Source organism: Vicia villosa, linkage group LG7, assembly GCF_029867415.1.
Source record: "Vicia villosa cultivar HV-30 ecotype Madison, WI linkage group LG7, Vvil1.0, whole genome shotgun sequence".
NCBI classification, from domain to species: domain Eukaryota; kingdom Viridiplantae; phylum Streptophyta; class Magnoliopsida; order Fabales; family Fabaceae; genus Vicia; species Vicia villosa.
Window position 1 is genome coordinate 102,379,656 of NC_081186.1, and position 21,355 is coordinate 102,401,010.

Here is a 21,355-nt window from a genome sequence, read left to right on the forward strand (position 1 = left end):
TTCACAACTGTTGAGTTAACTAACCGTTGTGATATCGCGCACGCTCTCTAGTATACTACAACGGTCCCGGAACCGTGATTGTATGTAACACATTTACAACAACACTCTACATAACAACGTCAGGATCGGCGTGTTTATATATATGTTCCAACCGTTGTTAAATGCCTTTTTCATAGTAGTGAGTCATAGCATGAAGTTATGAGACAAAGTGATTGAACGAAGATTAAGAAAAGAGACTCTAGTCATTAATAATCAATTTAGTTTTATGTCTGGTAAGTCAATCATGGAATCGATCTTTCTACTACAACGAATGATGAAGTAAAGTAGTATCATAAAGACAAATAAGAACCAAACTTGGTTTTTATTAACTTGGAGAAGACATATAATAGAGTGCCTGGAGAGATTTTGTGGAAAACCCTAGAGAGAAAAAAGGATTAGGATTTCATATATTCAAGCTATCCAAGATAAGTATCAAGGGGTATTGAGTAGTGTGTAGACACAAGGTGGAGAGACAGACGATTTCCCCATTGCAATAGGTATGCATCAAGGTTCAACCTTAATACTTACCTTTTTACCTTAATATTGGATATACTCACGGAGCCCATCCAAGAGTTAGCACTGAGATGCATGTTTTTTTGTAGATGATATAGTCCTACTTGAAGATTCAAAGGAGGATTTAAATGAGAGGTTGGAGACTTGGAGACGGTATTTCGAAACACATGATTTTCGCCTAAGCAAACGTAAGACAAAGTATATGGAATGTAAGTTCAACAAAAGAAAAAACGTTTTTAACCTATAAGTGAAAGTTGGAGACCATATCATCCTTCAAATCACACAATTTAAATATCTTAAGCCTGTAAAACAAAAAGATGGAGAAATAGAAGGGGGAATAAACCATCGAATTCAAGTTGGGTGGCTGAAATGGAGAAGAGCTTCAGGTGTTATATGTGACGTAAAAGTACCACTCAAACTAAAGGAAAATTTTACCAAACTACGGTGAGACCAGAGATGTTTTATGAAACATAATGTTTGGGAGTTAATAATCAGCACGAGATTAAAGTAAGTGTGACAGAGATGAAAATATTAGAGTGTGTTGTATAATGCTTATAGTAGAGAAGATGTTGGAAAATAGACTTATATGGTTTGTCCATGTAGAGAAAAGACCTGTAAATTCGGTGGTAAGGAGACTAGATTAGATGAAAAGAAGTCAAACAACTAAAAGAAGAGGAAGACCTAGAAAGACTATAAAAGAAGTTTTGAAGAAAAATATCGAGATTAACTATTTAAATAAAACATTACGTCAAAATAGGAGTCATGTAACCAACCATACTTATAGGGATAAAACTTACTTAATGTGTATTATAGATTTTTTCACCTACTGCTACCAAATATTTCGTCTCTCAATATAGTCTCTTAGTGGGATAAAATTTACTTAATGTGTATTATAGATTTTTTCACCTACTGCTACCAAATATTTCGTCTCTCAATACAGTCTCTGAATCCCCTAAAAACAAGCCACATATATTATTTTTTCAATGTCATTTGAACCATACATAATTTTGGCATGAGAAACATTGACACTCTTCTCTGTAAATATGATACATACAACAGCTTACATGCTTTTCTGTAGTGAATGAGACTTTAATTCACCACTTTAATTTACCCCGTTTTTAATATAACAATATAAGCCGACAAAGAATTTGAAAAGGGGCAAAATTGTAAACAAAAAAATATCCCTTCAAAGCTTTAAAAAAAAAAAAACTCAAAACTGTGTTAATTGTTATGTACGTAATGGGGACATAGCAGTCAAGAAAGATTGTTTTTTCTGCAACTTTCCCTTCAATTGCCTGATCTTTGCTTCCACTCTTGCTGTGAACCCAATCTTGGTTTCTTGTCTGGCTTTGGAACTCTCCCTCGTCCACATGTGTTGATCCTCAATGTCTTTCTTGTAGTGTTTGATTTCTTGGATAATGTGGTGATCCATGGGGTTAAAACATCTTTGGTAAGATATGTGGACAAGATAAGGAAGAATACATGTAACTGTAACTAAAAGTGTTGTTGACCAATAAATTGGCGCAGGTCCAAGAGCTTCAGCCAGTAACTGGTGAGCACTCTTAGAATAGTCAGGAGAAAGTGTGCCGTATATTGCAAGGAAAATGTACCAAGTGGTTATGCTACCCCATACAAACAGATGTTGAATCCATGTAAAATGACTCATTGTGAGAGCAATTTGGCAGTTGACGGCCCAAACGATGCCAGTGAACATTGTGGTTCCAACAGCACCCATGTCGGCAGTCTGGCCATCAATACGGAATGCGCGATCGTAGAATATGCTGACAGTGAGGAAGAAGATGATGAGGGAGGAATATACACCGTTGGCCATCCATCCCAATATTCTATACCAATCAAAGAACAAATTTTTTGGTCCTTGTTGGTACAATGCTGGAAACTGCAAAGCACAACAGCTTAGTAAGTTAGTAGGTTGAAATTTTTTGTACGGGATGAAATATGTTGAAGACATTGCAAGAGATCAAACCTGTAAACAAACTTCTGATGAAACATCTTGTTCAAAAACACCAAGTGAAATGACAGGTAATGATGTCAGAACAACATTGAACAATATCATGTACCAGTCTTCATAAACGGATTGGCCAGAGAAGCCGGTAAATGCCTCAAAAAAGAATATGGTGAGGCCAAATGCTATATTCTTGTAGAAGAAATAACATATCTGCAAGGCATAACATATTGATTCAGAAGAGAAACCAAGGAATCGATTCATAATAGACAAATACAACATGCTAATAAAATTAAGTGCTTCTCTATCTGTGCAAAGGATACACAGCACACAAGGCATTGAAGGCAAGACATCCAACTTTTGAGAATGATAATCAAAATTAATTAATTACCATCTGTGCAATTCTCTTGTAACACCAGTGTCCATGGACAACTATAAGCCGCTCCAAAAATCGAAATTGTGCAATCGAGAAGTCACTAGCCATCACTGCCTGAAAGGAAATTGCATGCTTGAGACCCCAACTTAAAAAGACAATTGAGGAGTGTGTCACAATGATTGAACATCAAAAAATTCACAAATCATTTTCCACATACAATAAAATTTAGCAATTCAATCTAATCAGAATTCAGATACAACTATATAATATTCGGACTATAATGACAAAAAGAATTAAGCAAAAAGAATTCAGTTACATGTAAGCATTTCCAACTTGCAAAATTAAAGACTAGAATCAACAGGTCATATGCAGTGATAGTTGTGAGACGGTAATTCTTAAAGAGACAGTCATGTATGCCACTGACCTGCATACCTTCAACCCCACTGATTCCAACACCAATATCTGCTTCTTGTATCATGCCAACATCATTGGCACCATCTCCGATTGCGAGTGTGGTCTTCCCAGTTCCTTCTTTTACCAACCTTGTGACCTGGCATCAGAAGATTAAGAAATCAGGACATTCTATAATGCACATAACTTTATATCTCAGAGTTGACATAGTGACCGTTAGATAAAATGCAATCAACATAAGTGTGACAATGACTTCACACAGCTGAACTAACAGATCTATCGGAATTTAAACAGACCTAAGTTTTCCTATATAACATTGATCCATGTGAGCAATCATGCATACATATAACTCCAATAATCAACTAGTCATATGCAGTATCAAACACTAGAAGTTAGTCTGAGAATCACAACAGAAAACAGAAAAAAGATCCTACCATTGCCTTTTGCTTGGGAGACACCCGACAACAGATAACAGATGCACAATCAACTGCCAGTCCCAAAAACTGGTGCTTCACGTCATCTTCTAAAGCATATGTCAGTGTTTTTCCATCAATAATTAAAGCAAATGCTGCATGAGGATCCTTCTCCAGCTTTATCATTTGTGTAGCATTGGTGATTTGATTCAATATGTTGTCCTTGATGGCCTGCGGTGTTAAGCAAAAGAACTAGGCCCAACATCAGATAAAACACGAGCCCGTAAAGAAAACTCTGCTATGCTTTCTCAGTGAAAAAGGGTACCTGTTTGACATCATTGGGTGCTGAGTCTGGATTTGTAGTTATACAGATCTGCTTCATGCCCTGTCGAAGCAAACTGCAGGAAAATCTGTACCACAGAACAAACAACTTCATCATACTTTGTTATGGGAGGCACATTTCTGTAAATTAATTCAACCGTAGCTTCTTCAAATATAGATGAAATAGTGTACGAGGTTAGATAATTTGTGGTTGACAGACCCAATGTTAATTGCAGTTTCCATCTTATCTCCCGTCAATACCCAAAGCTTGAGACCAGCTTGAGCAAGTTTATCAATGCACTCAGGAACCTAAGGAGAATAAAAAGTTGAATTTGGTTGAAGATTTGAAGTAGGGAAAACAATATTTAATATATATGAAGAATGGCAAATCCTACCCCTTTCTGCAATTTGTCTTCTATGGCAGTAGCCCCAACAAGAATCAAGTCTTTTTCCATAACCTCTGATACCTGCTCAAGCATTGCCTCTCTATCAGCCCCAACAGCTGATTTAGCTTTCTGAAACTCATTGTTCCAATCCGAGTACTCTTTCTCTTCAAGCCTTCTATAGGCCAGAGCCAGTGTTCGCAAACCTGCTTCTCCATAATCATTTAAATGTTTGGTAGTAGCCTCCAAATACATTTTTCCATTCTTGGACAAACGATCAAATATGATACTGCATAACCAAGCAAGAAAGGAACGGAAGCCAAGGTTAAAGAGAGATGTTGAAGGGCTCTTTATGAGAGTAACACATGTATTTTCTGCAAGATTCTTCTATGGAAGCAGAAGGTTGTTGTTATTAAATTTTCTATTTGCTTTAGGTTGAGAAACATGAACGAAATTTCAATTTCAATTACTCTAATGTATTATGAGAAGATCCTATTGATAATCGACACTATACATTCAGCTACCAGAAGTGAATAATACAGGCAAGAATAATAGAATTTGTAAGCTAACCTGTCAGCCCCCTTGCATAGAAGAAAAAGTTGGCCCTCCTCATCACGGACAATCACTGACATACGCTTTCTTTTACTTGTGAAATCTAGTAGATTCAAGAGTTTGTACTCCCTGAAATGAAATTACATATGAATAGGCATGAATAAAGACAAAAACATTTTTTTTTGGAATCCTGGGGGTGGGAGTGCAAACAAAGCAGAAGAAATAGATAAACATAAGAGTTTTCATGAATTCTTACCTTTCAATCACTTCTCCTGAAGTAGATATTCTTTCATGTGTGAAAATACTTGACTGAGTCCTCCTAAAAAACTCAAAGCCAAATTCTCTTGCTGCTACGAGAAAAGCCCCTTCATCTGGAGACTCGGCTTCATATGTAAAACCACCTGTCTCCTCATTCAGCTCAGGAATGGCTGTATGGCAAACAGCAAGTATTCGGAAAAATAATAAAATGTCATCGGGATTGGGCTCTTGCAACCAATTACCATTCATGAGACGATCGTCTTCAAAACCAAATCCCTTTATGGTTTGCCTTTCATCCTCGTCACCTTTGGAAGTAACAACAGTCTCTAGTTCAATTTCGTCGGCTTTTCCAAGATTCTCCCATGAGACATGCCGTTTCTTATTAGGCATCGGGAAATTGGAGAGATCTGAATCCTCCTCAAGATCAGAAGCTATCTGCTTTGCTGCAGCAAGCTCAACTTCACTAGAACATGCACCATATGGAGCACCAGCAATAGAGCATTTCAAAAAGTCCATCTGATTGCACGTCAACGTTCCAGTTTTATCGGAGAGAATTGTATCCACCTGACCCAACTCTTCATTCAAATTTGAAGTCCGTGCGTCAGCTGGAGTTCCGGTTTCTTCATCATACATTTGAATGTCCTGGTTAATGAAGGTTGCCTGTAAAACCTTCACAACCTCAATTGAAACATAAAGTGAGATGGGTATCAAATATCCATAGAGAATCAGAGCAGTAATCAAATGACTCAACCCAGCCACCCCAACTTGCCGGGGATCATACTGAGATTCAATATTGTCAGGGCGTAAGTACCACCACTTTGTGATTTGGAATTCAGTCTTGACAATAAATCCTATGGTACTAATGACAGATATAAAGATAAGGACAGTGAAGAGAGTGTATATGATATAATCCATCTTCTTTTCTACTGTGCTCCTTTTTGAAGGGGATCTTGTGGAATTCTGCATGACTTTACTGTCATGACCAGTGAAAATGACCACTCCATAGATGTATTCTGTGTTCCTGAGCTTAGAATCTCGGAGGAGAATTTGACTAGGATCGAGAGGATAAACCTGGCGTTCATACTCTAAGTTTCCAACAAAAGTGTAAAGGTTGGGGTTTGGGTCTTCACATCTTATTGTTCCAGAGAAATCCTTAAAAGTCGCATCAGTATCCAGGGCCAAGGTAGACTCCAAAGATCTTTTTACCTTCAAGTTGGTCTCACCATCTAAATTCATTGTCTCCACATAGCATATCCCATCCTCATAACTTGATGACAAGAGAAGCATATCAGCTGGAAAAAACTTATCCTTTTCTACTTTTACTACATCCCCAACCATAATATTCTGCCATGACCTGTGTCCAAAAACACCATCGCCTTTATGGTGATTAACTTTCCGGCGGTTAACTTTAACATCCTGAACGAACCTCCGCGAATCTTCCAATGCTTCCTTTGCCATACTAAGCCCAACAACAAATGCCAAAGGGGCAATCATACTCAGTGCACTAAAAGGTGAAATAGAAGAGGTTGAGAGGCACGCAGCCAAAAGAAAGTAAATATTAGCAACTCTACGAAACTGTTCAAAAAGTGCCTTAGGAAAAAATGTAAGCACATTATATTTGGTCGTGGAAATATCATTCTTGCAGTAATAAAAAGGTCTCTTCTCATGGAGGTAAGGCTGGTTGCAGTGCACCGTTCGCGAGAACCCAGGACCTTGAAGTGGATGAGGACCCTCTTCAGTGGTAGGAGGCCGAAGACAACCAAATGTGTAAAAATGGCTCCGTCGAAGCCTCGCCCTTATCCTCCCTTTTGCCATTTAGCCGCAATTCAGCTCAAAGTAGAATTCTATTCAACACATAACCACCAAGAACAAAACCCAAAAATAATCTAGCTAACAACTAGAGGGAACCATCAAACTGCCCCTCGTCCCCGATTTGTTCTTCTAAAACCTAACAACACATACAAATTAAGAAAATCATTAGCTTCATCACATAACCACCACCATGATAATTTGATTCATACTACTAAATCAGCAAATAACTTAAACTCAAGAAATTCAATTCATCCATGAATGCTGAACAAAATCAAACTGTAATAAATAAAAAGGAGGAACCTCTCTATTCAAACTTACATTCAAATTTCAAATTCCTAAAACACCCTAACATCATAAAATTTCAAAAACAACCAGAAACATAAAATCAGAATCACAATCATAATCATAATCATAATCAGAATTGTAATCATATTCGAATCGAGAAGCTATAACAGCTCGTGCAAATGCACAATGCCTTTTAATTCTATTTTTGTTCATTCAAAATCCCTAAAAAAAAAACAGATTAACAATGATCCGTCTAAATGCGTACAAATTAACAATGCAAAGGAAAATTCATCGTAACCAAATCCACCAAATTGAAAAGCATTAAAGATGAAAAAACAGAGGGAAAGGAAACAAAATCGCACCAAACGGGAGGGACACCGTTGAGGTTGAGGAATGAACGTAACAATGCAGAACAAAAACAGGAAGAAGAAGAAGATGAAGATGAAGAATTGAAGATGAAGAAGAGAACGAACAGTGTAACGTTACGCGTGTTTGAGAGGTTGTAGATCAAAGAAAGAGACAAAATGCAAACACAGAAAGAGAAAGAGAGAGAAATAAAATTAGTTAATTAATTAATTAGATAACGAAATGAAAAAAGAAATTAAAAAAAAAATGTTAGTGTTAGCTTTGTGTTGTGAGCAAAATCGCAGTTATTTTCGCTTCTGTTTAATGTTAGCTTTTTTTGGTTTAAGTTTGTAGTAATTTATAATTTGTGGTAATGACATGGAAAAGGAAGAGTATGGAGCCCACGTTGTCCTACGTGGCGGTTTGGGAAGTGAGAGACAGGTAGGATGGGATAGTGTTGTTGGGGGAGGATTCAAATTGACAGGTAATTTTGTTTTATTTGATTTGTTTCTTCATTCATGGCGGGACCTATGATTGACATTTAGGTCAAAATTGAGAATGAATAATCTTGATTAAAATTCTCTTTATTTTTCTAAATTCTAATATTATATTAACCATCAAATAAATAAGAGAGAGAAAAATAGAATATTAAGTTCAATAAGTTAAAATACTATAATTAAGAAAAATAAAGAATTTTAATGGATAAAATATATTTCTGTAAAAAATTATTTTGAAATCCTGATAGAAATTTTGGTATAAATTCATGTGATTAAAATGTATAAAGTATTCATTGTTCATAAGACTCGAGACAAAAGGTTAAGTAACAAAGTAAAGGTAGCAGGCGTGAAAAACATATAGTCTTGTATCTTTCTTGAAGTAGGTAATCTCACCTTCAAAAACATTATCAATTGCTCAAATTAATCAACTAATTTAAGTTTAAATCGTTCTCATTATAAGAAAAACACGTCATTTTCATGTATTCAAATACATTCTAACTCTCACATCACTTCTCATTCTCTCATTAACTTAAACATTGAAGTGCTCAGTCATGAAGGGAGAATTGACAACTACACTCTCCCAAAGGTTCACTGTCTTCGAAGGAGGGAGAGGTATGACGAAGATGCTTCAACATGCATTCTATCTATTTGCATTTAAGGGATTTAGTATCTCTAATGATGACCATCTGCGTATTAATAGAAATAATGCACTCTTAAGAATAAGTCTTGTTGTCAAACATCACCAGGGAGGGCGACTTGAAGTTATCTAGGAATTGCGTGTCATAGATCACTAGTGACAAGGGTTAGGGACCTATTGGATCCTCCTGATCGTTTATTGTATGCTACATTTGTTGCTACTGTAGGTCCTGCATGTTACCCTGCAACGTCTCATTCAAATGACATAATCCATTCATAGTAGTCAACATTTTTGCTACGACGACTTGATCATTGTTGTGATGATGATTGTTGCTATTTGCGACAATCCTTATCATCATGAGACAAAGTCGACCTGTTGTTGGAATGGAAGTGTGTGACCAGAGTTAGTTTTATCGGACCCCAAAGTGAGCGCCTAATGTACACGCTGGGTACACTAATTGATAACCCTATTGATGCTAAGTTAGTAAGAGTCATACATAAACTTATTAGTGAAAGTTGTGGATGATATCTCTTCTTGGGTTCTTATCCTTTTATAGCGATCTTGACCCCTCTTTTTGGAAGGCCCAATTAATACCATTTAATGTGATTGACTAGGTCTTTAATGCTGATTAAGAACCAACTTTTATGGAAGGGATCCTCGTATACGATACCAATAATTAGTCATAATTATGTATCTTAGTTACTTCGGAGAAAGATTGGCCCATATAAGCACCAAGTTGGTACCTCTTATCTGACCCATTAATATGCCAATACCGTTTTGTGCAACCCGACGGGCTTGTGCCTCGTACTTCTCTCCTCTTATTCGGGAGGGCTTGTGTTACATCCACATCTACATAGTTTGACCCTATAATAAAAGGGTCGGATCTAACTCATAGTAAATGTTTAGGATATAGGAAACTCGAAATCTACATAATCCTCCAAGCATGAGTCTTTTAGGGGTGAGATGTAGGCAAAGGTCATGGTTTTATCTCTGTAAGACCCGAGATGTACACAGTCTTTTGAGATACACGTGTGAGTTGTAAGTCTCGTATTATTTAGAAAAGTGAAGGTTGGACACTTTATAAGTGAAATGACCCATATATCCAATGACTTAAGGTTTTGGGTGAATATGTGTTGTCTCTCTCCCTTGTTTGGGTGGGTCTTTGACCCAATGTGAATGTTTTCCCTCACGGTGACCCATCAGTGATATCGAAGTTGATGGTTCTAGTAAGGGACCAACCCATTGTATCAAAAGTCTTCATGATATTGTGGTGGTCAAGCGACGTGTCTCGTTGAAGTGCCTCTGATATGGTAATGATGTCAACGACAATACAAATTTCTATAGGTGAAATAAATTATGCTTGAAGAGGAGTACAATGGATGAACTCACACTTGATGGGAAGATTGTTGAGATACAAATGTGAGTTGTAAGTCCCACATTACTTGAACAATTGAAGGTTGAACAATTTATAAGTGAGAGCACCCATATACTCTATACCTTAAGGTTTTGGGTGAATATATGATGTCTCTCTTACTTGTTTAGGTGATTCATTAACCCAATATAAATGCTTTCACTCATGATGACCCATCATAATCCGTCAAGCATGAGGTTCGTAGGGTGAGATACTTTATGCAAAGCTCTATGACACATCTCTAGGAATCCCATGATGCATACCTTATTTGTAATAGATTTAGAAAACTTTTTGATCTTTTGTAGATAAAAATGTGCTTTGGATGAAGTGTTTAAGTTAGGATGAGAGGTTGATGGGGCAAGTTGAACATACTATTCATTTAGGAGGAGGAACATGTGTTGGAGTGCTATTCTCTTTTAGCTAATACTTTTTATAGGTTGATATTGCTAATGCGCGAGTATACGTTTAAAGGGACCTTCACTATTCTAAGAGCATCTCCAACCGTGAACCTATTTTTGGGTTCCTTGTGGGACCTATTAAGCCACGTCAGTTTGAAGCAACTCAACTAATTTTTATCTCTAATGGTGCAACTCTGAAGAACCCATATTGGGTCCCACAATTTTACTTTATTTATTAATATTTTATTCATTGCCATGCTCTAAAGCATAATTCAATTTTACTTTATTTACTTGAAGAACCGTTGCTTGTTTATACACTGATGGCCAGGTGGAGCTCCAAAGCAAAGAAAAAGTGGACCCCAAATCATTGCCATGCTGACAAACTCTCATGAGGAACCACCGCTGGAGGTGGTCTAACTACAGTGAATCATATAACTGTTTAAGGAATTAATTAATTAACTAAATTCACTCATCGTTTATGCTTTCACTTCAGTTCAGTCTTCAACAACAGTGCATCATTTCTATTTCTCAAATCGTTACTCCAATGCCGAAGTTCGCAAATTGTTCAAAGCATCCATTTCCGTTACCAGCAATGCTTTCTCCAAACGGAACCCTAAATCTCCCGCCACCGCCTTGTTCTTCCTTTCTTCCCTTTAAATTCGATCTTCGTTTTTTGGATTCTAAGGTACCAATTTTTTTTTCCGTTGTTAGGGATTCAATTACATTTTCCCAATCGGTACCGGTACTGATTTTGCTTCGATTTAACCATGCGGTGAAGCAGGAGTAGAATGATCGCTTCTAGTGTTACCGAGCTTCACAGTGACAACAAAGGATTGTTGAAATTTTCTTTACTTCAATCAATGGTACATTTTTCTATACTTTTTTCCCGCGTGAATTGTTGAAATTCTCTTTTACTTACATTGAAGTTTAATTTGATGCTTGATTGTTTTGACTAAATGTTGAAGTTTGTAAAAATTGTTCAAAATTCATTGCATGTTGATTTATAATACTAAACCCTAGTAATATAATATTATAATATAACTCTTAATGATATTCAACTCTTTAACAAAAGATTCATCTTCACCCCATGGCGATCGATAGGCTCTTGATACCATATTATGAAGAATAAGATAAAAAAAAATGAAGATCAATTTCGTATGAGAAGTAAGCTTGAGAACTTGATACAAAGGAAAATTCCTTAGAATTTATGCCGAATTAGAATGAAAAAGATACTAAACGATTACATGAGATGCTCTATATATATATATATATATATATATATATATATATATATATATATATATATATATATATATATATATATATATATATATATATATATATATATAGAGCATGTAAGACATTACTAATTAAATAACCAACTTATAGCAAACTCCAACTAATCGATCAATCTAACCAACTTGTAGCAAACTTTAGCTAACTAACTAATTACCAAATAACTAACTTTAATTATTAACTAATTTTTATATTCTATTGTTGTTCTTACTTCCGAGACAGAAGTGGCGTGCGAACGACGAATAGGGTGTCGTATGAAGCGGCGACACTGTTGCAAAGGGAAGAAGCTTGCGGCCAGTCCTACCGGAAAGCATATTAATGTGAAATATATTTTAAAAATAACTATTTATTTTTGGAATTTTCATTTACAGCCCGTTTGGTCAAAGTGAGATGTTTTGGTGAGGGGACAAACACAGATATTTTCCACTTGTCTTCCTTTTTTTTTAATCTTGGATATCTTCAATTTCTTTGACTAAACTCCTATTAGTTTTATATTTAATGTATTTAATGTAACTATTATTATTTAACCCACCCCAACAACCCCAACTTGTCACGTTTATTGGTAAAAGATGCATGCTAGTTGACTAAGGGGCAATATACAAATCAGTCTCTTTTGTGGACCTTTCGTAGCACTTTTCTAGAGACTAAAAAAACTTGTGGGACCCATCCTCATGTTTGTATTTCTCTGTCACTGTTTTATTTATGTCAAGTAAGTTTTTTTGTGACAGATCTAAGCACTCAGGTCAACACTAAGTGGCCCTGAATATGCTACCAGACTCCTTTTCTGTTTCTGTTTTTGTTTTTGTTCTTATTCTGTTATTATCTGTATAAACCCCTCCACTCTCTTATCTTCCCTTTCTTGGTTTATACCAAAGAGAAGCTAAAAGAAAGAAAAAGTGGTGATAACTAATTGCAAATGCTATATCTGAAATATGTCTACCTCTCACAAAAAGTATGATGTATTCATTAGCTTTAGGGGAGAGGACACAAGGACAAACTTCACTGCGCAGCTTCATCAAGCTCTTACCAATAGAAACATCGAAACATACATTGATTATAATCTCATAAAGGGACATGAGGTTGGACCTGCTCTTGCCAAAGCAATCCATGACTCACATCTGTCTATTGTAGTTTTCTCAGAAAACTATGCAACCTCAAAGTGGTGCTTGGATGAACTCCTCCACATACTTCAGTGCAGAGAACTTCATGGACAGGTAGTTATACCTGTGTTCTGTGACGTAGATCCATCACATGTACGTTATCAGAAAGAGAGTTATCAGATAGCATTCGCAAAATACCAGAGAGAATTCGTCAAGAACAGGAAATCCAATCTAAACAAAGTGTCTGAGTGGAAAGCTGCTCTCACTTTAGCCGCCAATATATCTGGATGGGACTCTCGTAAATATAGGTAAGTGTTCAATTTAATTCCTCTAAGTTCATATATTCATTCTTATGTTGTATAAACTTTTCAAACTGAGTGTAGTTATATTTTATGTTGAATTTGTGATGAACATATGATGATTCTGGATATAGATTTGTATATATAACAATCTTTCTAAATATGTGGGGCTAGTCTACTTGTCAAGGTCCAATCCAATCATGATCAGTTCACCAACAAAAGTGATCCCGTTGACGGGTTAATCATGTTCTTATAGCGTCTTAGAAACTTACCAAATTGAAATTTCCCTTTGAGTTTAATTTGTTTATTTCTTTTTTTGTTATTTTTTCTTCTAGGGATTATTCTCAAGTCATAGACAATGTTGTGGAGGATGTTTTGCAGAAGTTGTCCCTCATGTATCCTAATGAACTGAAAAACCTTGTTAATGTTGACGAAAACAATGAACATATTAAATTATTACTGAAAACAACACCAAGAATCGGAATTTGGGGCATGAGTGGAATAGGAAAGACAACCATAGCCATACAGATGTTTGCCAAGAACTTTGCCCATTATGATAATGTATGTTTCTTGGAAAAGGTTAGCGAAGAATCAGAAAAGTTTGGACAAACGTATGTTCGTAATAAGCTTCTTAGTAAGCTACTGAAGCGAGAGATTACTGCGTCTGATGTTCATGGACAGCATACATTCATCAAGAGGAGGCTCAGTGGTAATAAAAGTTTAATTGTACTTGATGATGTCGATAATGCTACACAACTAGATGATTTGTGTGGAATACTTGATGACCTTGGACCTAAGAGTAGACTCATTATCACAACGAGAGACAGACATATGCTTAGTGGAAGAGTTGACAAGATATATGAGGTCACACCATGGAAGCTTAAAGACTCTCTAAAGCTTTTTAGCTTAGGAGCCTTCAAGCAAAGCCATCCTAGAGAGGGTTACGAGGATATCTCGGAAAGGGCGGTTCGATATGCAGGAGGTGTTCCGTTAGCTTTAAAAGTTTTGGGTTTACATTTTGATTCCAAAAAACCAAAATTTTGGGAAGCTGAGTTGAATGATTATGAGATCAAAGGAGAAGCCTTCCCTGATATTCAAAAAGTGCTAAAGCTAAGCTACAATGGATTATCATGGCGAGAGAAGGAAATGTTTCTAGACATTGCATTCTTTTTCAAAGATGAAGACAAAGACTTCGTCACAAGGATACTAAATGCCTTTGGTTTCAATGCAACTAGTGGAGTTGAAATCCTAGAGGATAAAGCTCTTATATCCATTTCAAACAGCAATAGGATACAGATTCATGGCTTACTGCAAAAGATGGCCTTTGATATAGTTCGGCAAGAACATAATAAAGACCCAGGAAAGCGCAGCCGACTGAGGGATGCTAAAGATATTTGTGATGTACTTGGAAAAAACAAGGTATATATGGAGTGTTAAATTTTCTTTAAAAAAACTATAGTTGATTTGCTGTGATAATTAACTTCTTTCAATTTGTCAGGGGAGTGATGCAGTTGAAGGAATAATATTTGATTTGTCTCAAAAACTTGATTTAAATGTTCAAGCTGACACATTCAACTTGATGACTAAATTAAGATTTCTTAAATTCCACGTCCCCTCGGGTAAAAAGAAATTGGGCACGGTGCATCTTCCTAAAAATATTATGCCGTTTTTTGACAAATTGACATACCTTGAGTGGAGCGGGTATCCCTTGAAGTCTCTCCCACAACCTTTCCGTGCTGAGCAGTTGATTCACATTTGTTTGCCAAACAGCAACATTGAACATCTTTGGTCTGGGATGCAGGTGTGTGTGCTGTGCACTTACACTAATTCATTTAGATTGTGGGGGCTCTTTATTCGTTTTTTATGCAAATGAAAATGAGAGAAATGATTTAATAATTTTAGTCCTCCCATGCAGTTTTCTTTACTTTTGCAAGGTGTGAAAATGAATGGATGTTTGAAGGCCAATTTAAATAAAATTTGAAGTTTCCTTTTGAATTATTACAGGAACTTGTGAATTTAGAGGCAGTCGACCTAAGTGAATGCAAACAGTTGATCGACCTCCCTGATTTGTCGGGGGCATTAAAATTAAAACAGTTGCGCCTTTCCGGCTGTGAAAATTTATGTGAAGTTCAGGCTTCTTCTTTTTCTAAGGATACTCTTGATACTCTGCTACTGGATAGGTGCACAAAATTGCAAAGTCTTATGGGTGAGAAGCATTTAACATCTCTAGCAAATTTCAGTGTCAAAGGTTGCTCAAGTCTGAAGGAGTTTTCGCTGTCTTCAGATCAAATAAGAAGGTTGGATTTAAGCAATACAGGAATCGAAATATTGCACCCATCAATCGGTGGTATGAACAAGCTTTATTCGTTGAACCTAGAAGGTTTAAATCTAACAAATCTACCGATTGAATTGTCTCGCTTGAAATCACTTACTGAACTTCGGGTTTCTAAGTGTAGTGTAGTAACTAAATCAAAGTTAAAAGCCCTTTTTGATGGTCTGAGCTCATTAACATTATTACACTTGAAAGACTGTTGTAACTTGTTTGAACTACCTGCAAACATTAGTTCCTTGTCATCATTGCATGAATTGAGACTAGATGGAAGCAGTTTGGAGGGGTTGCCTGCTAGCATCATGTACCTCTCAGAGCTAGAAGTTCAGTCTTTAGACAATTGCAGTAAGCTTCGATGTCTGCCAGAACTTCCTTCAAGCATCAAAGAGTTTCAAGCCGACAACTGCACCTCGTTAATGACAGTATCCACTTTGAAGACTTTTTCAGTAAACATGATTGGACAGAAAAAATACATTTCGTTTCAGAATAGTATTAAGATGGAATTGGATGGACCCTCCCTTGTCCGCATTACAGAAGATGCCATGTTCACAATGAAAAGTGCTGCCTTTCACAATGTATTAGTGAGAAAGTACAGATACCAAACCCACAGCTACAATTATAACAGCGCCGGGGTTTGTCTGCCAGGGCACAGAGTTCCAAGTCAGTTCAAATGCCGATCAATCAAATATTCCTCCGTAACTATCAACATTTCCAACTCGGTGGGCTTCATTTTTGCAGTTGTTGTTACTCCATCTAAGATAACACAACAACATGGATACTTTGTCGGAATCCTATGTCAATGCTATTCGGAAGATGGAAGGAGGGAGGTGGGATTTAAGTCTAGCTGGAATCATAAACCGGTTTCAAATTTGAACATGGATCATGTTTTTGTATGGTATGATCCATACCATTCTGACAGCATACTCGGAAGGGATGAACAAAAGGTTACTTTTAAATTCCGCATTACAACTTGTACAAGTAGCGGCAGAGAGCTTGGTGGCCTTTTAAGTATCAAAGAGTGCGGTGTTTGTCCAATTTACTACTCAGAAAGTAGGAGGGTTTTAGGCACAGGGAATTTAGACAAGGGCTTAGAATTAGAGCTGTATCAGGAAATTGAATTTGAGAGATCAGTTGAATGCTATAATGAGGGAGAAGACGTTGACATTGAATCAAATGAAATATGTGACGACAAGGAAGGCACAGGCATACAGAACCAAGAGTTGGACTTGAATGAAAATTGTTACCATTCATATGACTGTTTAATTGGTATGAAACTTTTCAAATTCTTTCACAAATGTTATGTGTTATCTTTCTTTCATTGTTTTCTTTTACAATCCAATAATCCGTTATTTAGTCCTTTTGTTTTCCTTTTGTTAGATAGTCAACTTTTTCTCTGTCAAACTCACCATTTCTTTTTCTATTGTCTCTAAAGATGCTCAGGCACATTACAATCCTCAAGAGAAAGAAAATTTGGAAGATGATGATAATTCCAAAGAAATGATGAAATATGAGATTCCTCATAATAGTACTTCTTTGAAGTCTGGAGAGGAAACTGAAACTTCTTCCAACAAACAAAAACAATTCGAGAAGGAGGAAGATTCTAACGAAGGAAGTTCTGATATAGAATTGTCTATCATTAAAGTAATTAAGGTATTACTTACACCTTTGACCTCTTTATCCCTGCTAATTATATCACAATAATCCTCTTAATCTTTTTGAATAGTGTCACAGTAACGATTTTAAGCAAGGGAAAATGAAAGCTCATCATATATATAGTCCAGGAAATAGACAAGTTTTATGGTTCTAATTTTATATGTACTTTCTCACAAATATACTTTGTCCTCTCAAATTTAGAATTTTTTTAAACATTTTTTATGACTTTGATGATTATTTTTTATGTTCGGTTTTTAATATATATAGTATCCATATTTGAAGATTAGAATTAAGGATAAAATTTAGGTAGATGTTATGGGCACGGTTCATAAAAGTGTTTGGTACAATGTTATAGGCACCGTTTTTGAAGAGAATGGATTGAAAATAAAGAATTATTGATGAATTAGAATTGTATTTTGGGAGGTTTCAGATTCCTCAAAAATTTATTAAGTGTTTTCAGTAAAATCTATAAAAATCCATACTTTCACAGAAGCCATTTCCCTACTGTGATATTGTAGTTTCTTGATAAGTTCCTAGTTCATGTTCTATCAAAAGGTTGGTAATATATTACAACAAAACCCACTTTAGCCAACGATGGTAAACGTGGCCAAAAACAACAGAGCCGTAGCCTAACACCTCATGTTCTATAGAAATAGATATAGGTGCTCTAGAACCGGAGAGTTTCTCGGGTGTACATGGATAAATTGAGACCACCAAAACTAGTTCGACCTATTGAGTCAAAAAGAGGTGATTTGGATTGCATGACAATCACCATAGTCCATAATGAATCAGAGACGCAGGCTATAGAGATCTGCTCTGATACAAAGTTGAAAGAAACGATAGAATAATAATAGTTCTCAATTGTATATCTTTGTGCAAGAATTTCTCTTAAATAGAGATAGAGATAGAATCATAACTTAATTATTGAGATCCTACATTGATTATATGATTCAAGTTGAAAAGAGGTTATAAAAGCTTATTTATAGTATGTACCTGAAACAAGTATTGTATTGGAAAAATCAGTTACAAGGAGCTACACCAAAGATGTTAAGTGGCCTCGGAGTCAAACTCCAAGCTATTATGGTCTCTTTTTCCTGTCAGTTAGAGGGTTAAGACAAAAAAAATCGACAAAAATATTTTTTCATAGTAATAAAAGAAAAAACAGATATAACCTTTTAGCCTTGTTATTTATTTTCCTTTTCTTTCAACAGAGAGACAAATCTTCCACTGATGATGAATCTCACCCTTCTATATCTCCAACACGATTAAATTTAAGGAACAAGTTGAAGACAGATGAGGTTTTTTCAATTATTTTTTATTATTTCCTTAATGATATGAAACAACCTTCATTCTTATTGTTCATTCTTATTGCAAACAACTTTGTTCTTATACTTGTCTATTGTTTTTATCAGGAAAATAAGAATCTGCAACAATCACCACCTTCATTAGTGAAGAATCTATATATTCCAACTGATTCTTTTACTAATTTGTTACAACTACAAGATCCTCCCAACAAATTAAATCCAAACTCCTTGATGGCCGCTCAGAGTTCTTCATGTAAGGCTTCTTCTTCAAAGGGTCCAGTAAGAAGAATTGAAGAGGACTCTTCAAAATTAAAGAAATGCAGTACTTTGGAATGTTCTCCTGTCGATTATTCTGAATATAAGAGAGTCCTTGAAGAAGACCCTCTGGCAATCTTGGAGAAACTCTTATCGGATGAATTTGGTCGTTCTTCACAGGCTTCTCACTCTACAACACAAGCAGAAGTTACTGAAACTAGGAAAGAGTCAATTGAGACGCTGCTTGATGAATTAAGGCAATTGGCTTTTTCGAGGAACTTGTTGAAAAATTTGTCCAATGATGTGACCCTTGAAGAAGAGGTGAAAGCTTTATTAGTTAAACTCAATTTTAGAGCTAATGAGCTTTCTGAGAAACAAAGTTCTGGTATTACTGATTTCACCACAATCTTTAATGAGGCCAAAGTCAATATTGATGAAGGAAAACGGAGCAATGTTACACTTCAACAACTTAATGCGGACCATAAAGATTCAATATCGAAGCTTCAAGCATCTAAAATCAAGATAAGGAAGTTCGAAGAGTCCATCATTGCAGGTGAGGATAAGATTAAGGCCTTGGATGTTGAAATTGAAGATATTAGAGCACAGATTGTTTTGCTGGAGGAAAAAGCACTTAAGGTTCAACAAGAGAAGTTGCAGTTAGAGAATGCCTGGCTGAAATGTAAAGAGAAGAGAAGTGAAATTTTCGATGAAGCGAAAAATGTGGCCTCTAAAACCATACAAACCCGGGAGATGATTGATAATGTCAAAAAGAAGAAGCAGGAGTTGGATTCAGATTATGAGAAGCTTGAAGAACATTATGCCATAATGAGACTATTACCTCCTTTTTAGAATTCACATTATTATGCTTCTTATTTCCTATCTCTTTGAATAATTTATAAAGAATAAATTGCAAGAACAATTCCAAAAATATATGTTTGGTAAGGATATGTATCAATGATTCTGGCAATGGATAAATGACATGTTATTTCAATTTGCCTAGTGGTTGTGTTGTTTTATACAAACATTCCGATGCGGTTTCTACTCTAGGAATCTTAGATATTTTGTCCAAACTATTTCTTTTACTCTCTAGTGCATGCATGTAATTGAATAAGTTTTATTTTGTTAAACATTATTATACATTTAGTATCATGCACTCTAAACCGCTCCACCACTTTTTTAAATATTCTCCCGTCTCATAAAAAGTATGGCAGTTGTATTTTTTATTTGTCTCAAAATAATTGTCTTTTTATAATACCATACCCTTATTTATTAACTTTTACTTTATTTAACTATTCTATTAACTATAATTAATAAGGATATTTTAGTAAATGATATTAATTTTTATAATTAAAATCAACACATTTAATTATTTTCTTTAAGAACTACACATTATCTAAATAGTACATTTTTTATGAAACGGAGATAACTAGATTGAGATAAAAACAATTCACTCTTCCTGCGGCATCTTATGATATTCATACAATACAAACGATTATTTTAGCTTCACCTAGATCTTTCATCTCAAATTCACCAGTCAAGATCTATTTGAGCTTACCGATTTCTATCTTGCTAGAACTTGCTATAAAAATATTATCAACATACATAAGAGGGGTAGATAATGACCTTCTCATTCCTCTTCAATATGTATACAGAACTATCATAATTACTTGTTACGAAATCATGTTTAAGAAAAAATTCATCAAACCGACAAAGTTACTTTGAAATTTATTTCAATCCATACAAAAATTTCTTCAACAAAACTTTCAAGTTTTTTGATGTAGATTGTCTCTTCAAAGTCTCCATGTAAGAAAGTTGTTTTGACACCCATCTATTAAAATTCAAGATTATATTGATTTACAATTTTGTCATAAATATCCTTAGAAAAAATTGTTTGTAAATCTATGTGCTTAACAAGAATAATAAATTTTGATGATGACAAAGGGAATACAGAAAAATGATCATAAGCATCATCAAGTAAAGAAAATGATTGAAATAAATCCAAAAGTGAAAAGATTCTAATGTTTGGCACAAAAGAATCAAATGTTAAAACCAACATCAAATAAATTGAATAGCATGCAAGCTCACATGTAATCACGTGCTTTAGTTACTTTTATTTGTTTTGGATCATTAATTTGTAATATTAAGTGTGAGTAACACTCAAAGTATTAAATCGAGTATTAAAGTAATGCAAACACATTCATACCTTTTTCTAAGTTTCATTTATTTTCAAAATATTCTTAAAAAAGATTTTAGGTAAAGAGTATTCGATTATGAAGCTTAAATAATTAGTTAGTTAGCGGAAATTCGCTCTCTAATCGATTAAGACATCTGTCTAGTCGATGATGGAGCGAACTCACCCAATAATGAATTAAGATGTTTTCTAATCGATTAAGTTCTAGATCTGGAAAATTCTTTTCTAATTTGGTAGCTCATAGTTGATTAGAGTCGCAGTCTAATCAATTCCTCCGCCGCCTTCCGACCCACGAGAGTATACAATGACAACTT

The 21,355-nt window shown here is 35.4% G+C and overlaps 2 protein-coding genes across 4 annotated transcripts; one reads left to right on the forward strand and one right to left on the reverse strand.

Annotated features, from left to right (window-relative positions):
- Nucleotides 1-1,496: 1,496 nt before the first annotated feature.
- Nucleotides 1,497-7,963, reverse strand: LOC131616250 (probable phospholipid-transporting ATPase 4). 2 transcript variants are annotated; one of them, XM_058887525.1, is made up of 11 exons: nucleotides 7,689-7,963; nucleotides 5,228-7,177; nucleotides 4,990-5,100; nucleotides 4,432-4,708; nucleotides 4,257-4,345; nucleotides 4,041-4,125; nucleotides 3,737-3,967; nucleotides 3,316-3,441; nucleotides 2,907-3,005; nucleotides 2,537-2,728; nucleotides 1,497-2,449 (listed from the first exon to the last, which is right to left on the reverse strand). In XM_058887525.1, the coding sequence occupies exons 2-11, from the start codon at nucleotides 7,042-7,044 to the stop codon at nucleotides 1,781-1,783; spliced, it is 3,696 nt and encodes a 1,231-aa protein (XP_058743508.1). In that variant the 5' UTR covers nucleotides 7,045-7,177; nucleotides 7,689-7,963; the 3' UTR covers nucleotides 1,497-1,780. The 2 variants fall into 2 exon arrangements, with proteins under 2 accessions (XP_058743508.1, XP_058743509.1); XM_058887526.1 differs by having other exon boundaries at nucleotides 3,737-3,946; nucleotides 7,689-7,962.
- Nucleotides 7,964-12,174: 4,211 nt separating this feature from the next.
- On the forward strand, nucleotides 12,175-19,841 carry LOC131616251 (TMV resistance protein N-like). 2 transcript variants are annotated; one of them, XM_058887527.1, is made up of 7 exons: nucleotides 12,175-13,318; nucleotides 13,645-14,728; nucleotides 14,808-15,110; nucleotides 15,314-16,904; nucleotides 17,071-17,288; nucleotides 18,503-18,589; nucleotides 18,704-19,841. In XM_058887527.1, exons 1-7 carry the CDS (start codon nucleotides 12,843-12,845, stop codon nucleotides 19,697-19,699), a joined length of 4,755 nt encoding a protein of 1,584 aa, XP_058743510.1. In that variant the 5' UTR covers nucleotides 12,175-12,842; the 3' UTR covers nucleotides 19,700-19,841. The 2 variants fall into 2 exon arrangements, with proteins under 2 accessions (XP_058743510.1, XP_058743511.1); XM_058887528.1 differs by lacking the exon at nucleotides 18,503-18,589.
- Nucleotides 19,842-21,355: the final 1,514 nt, after the last annotated feature.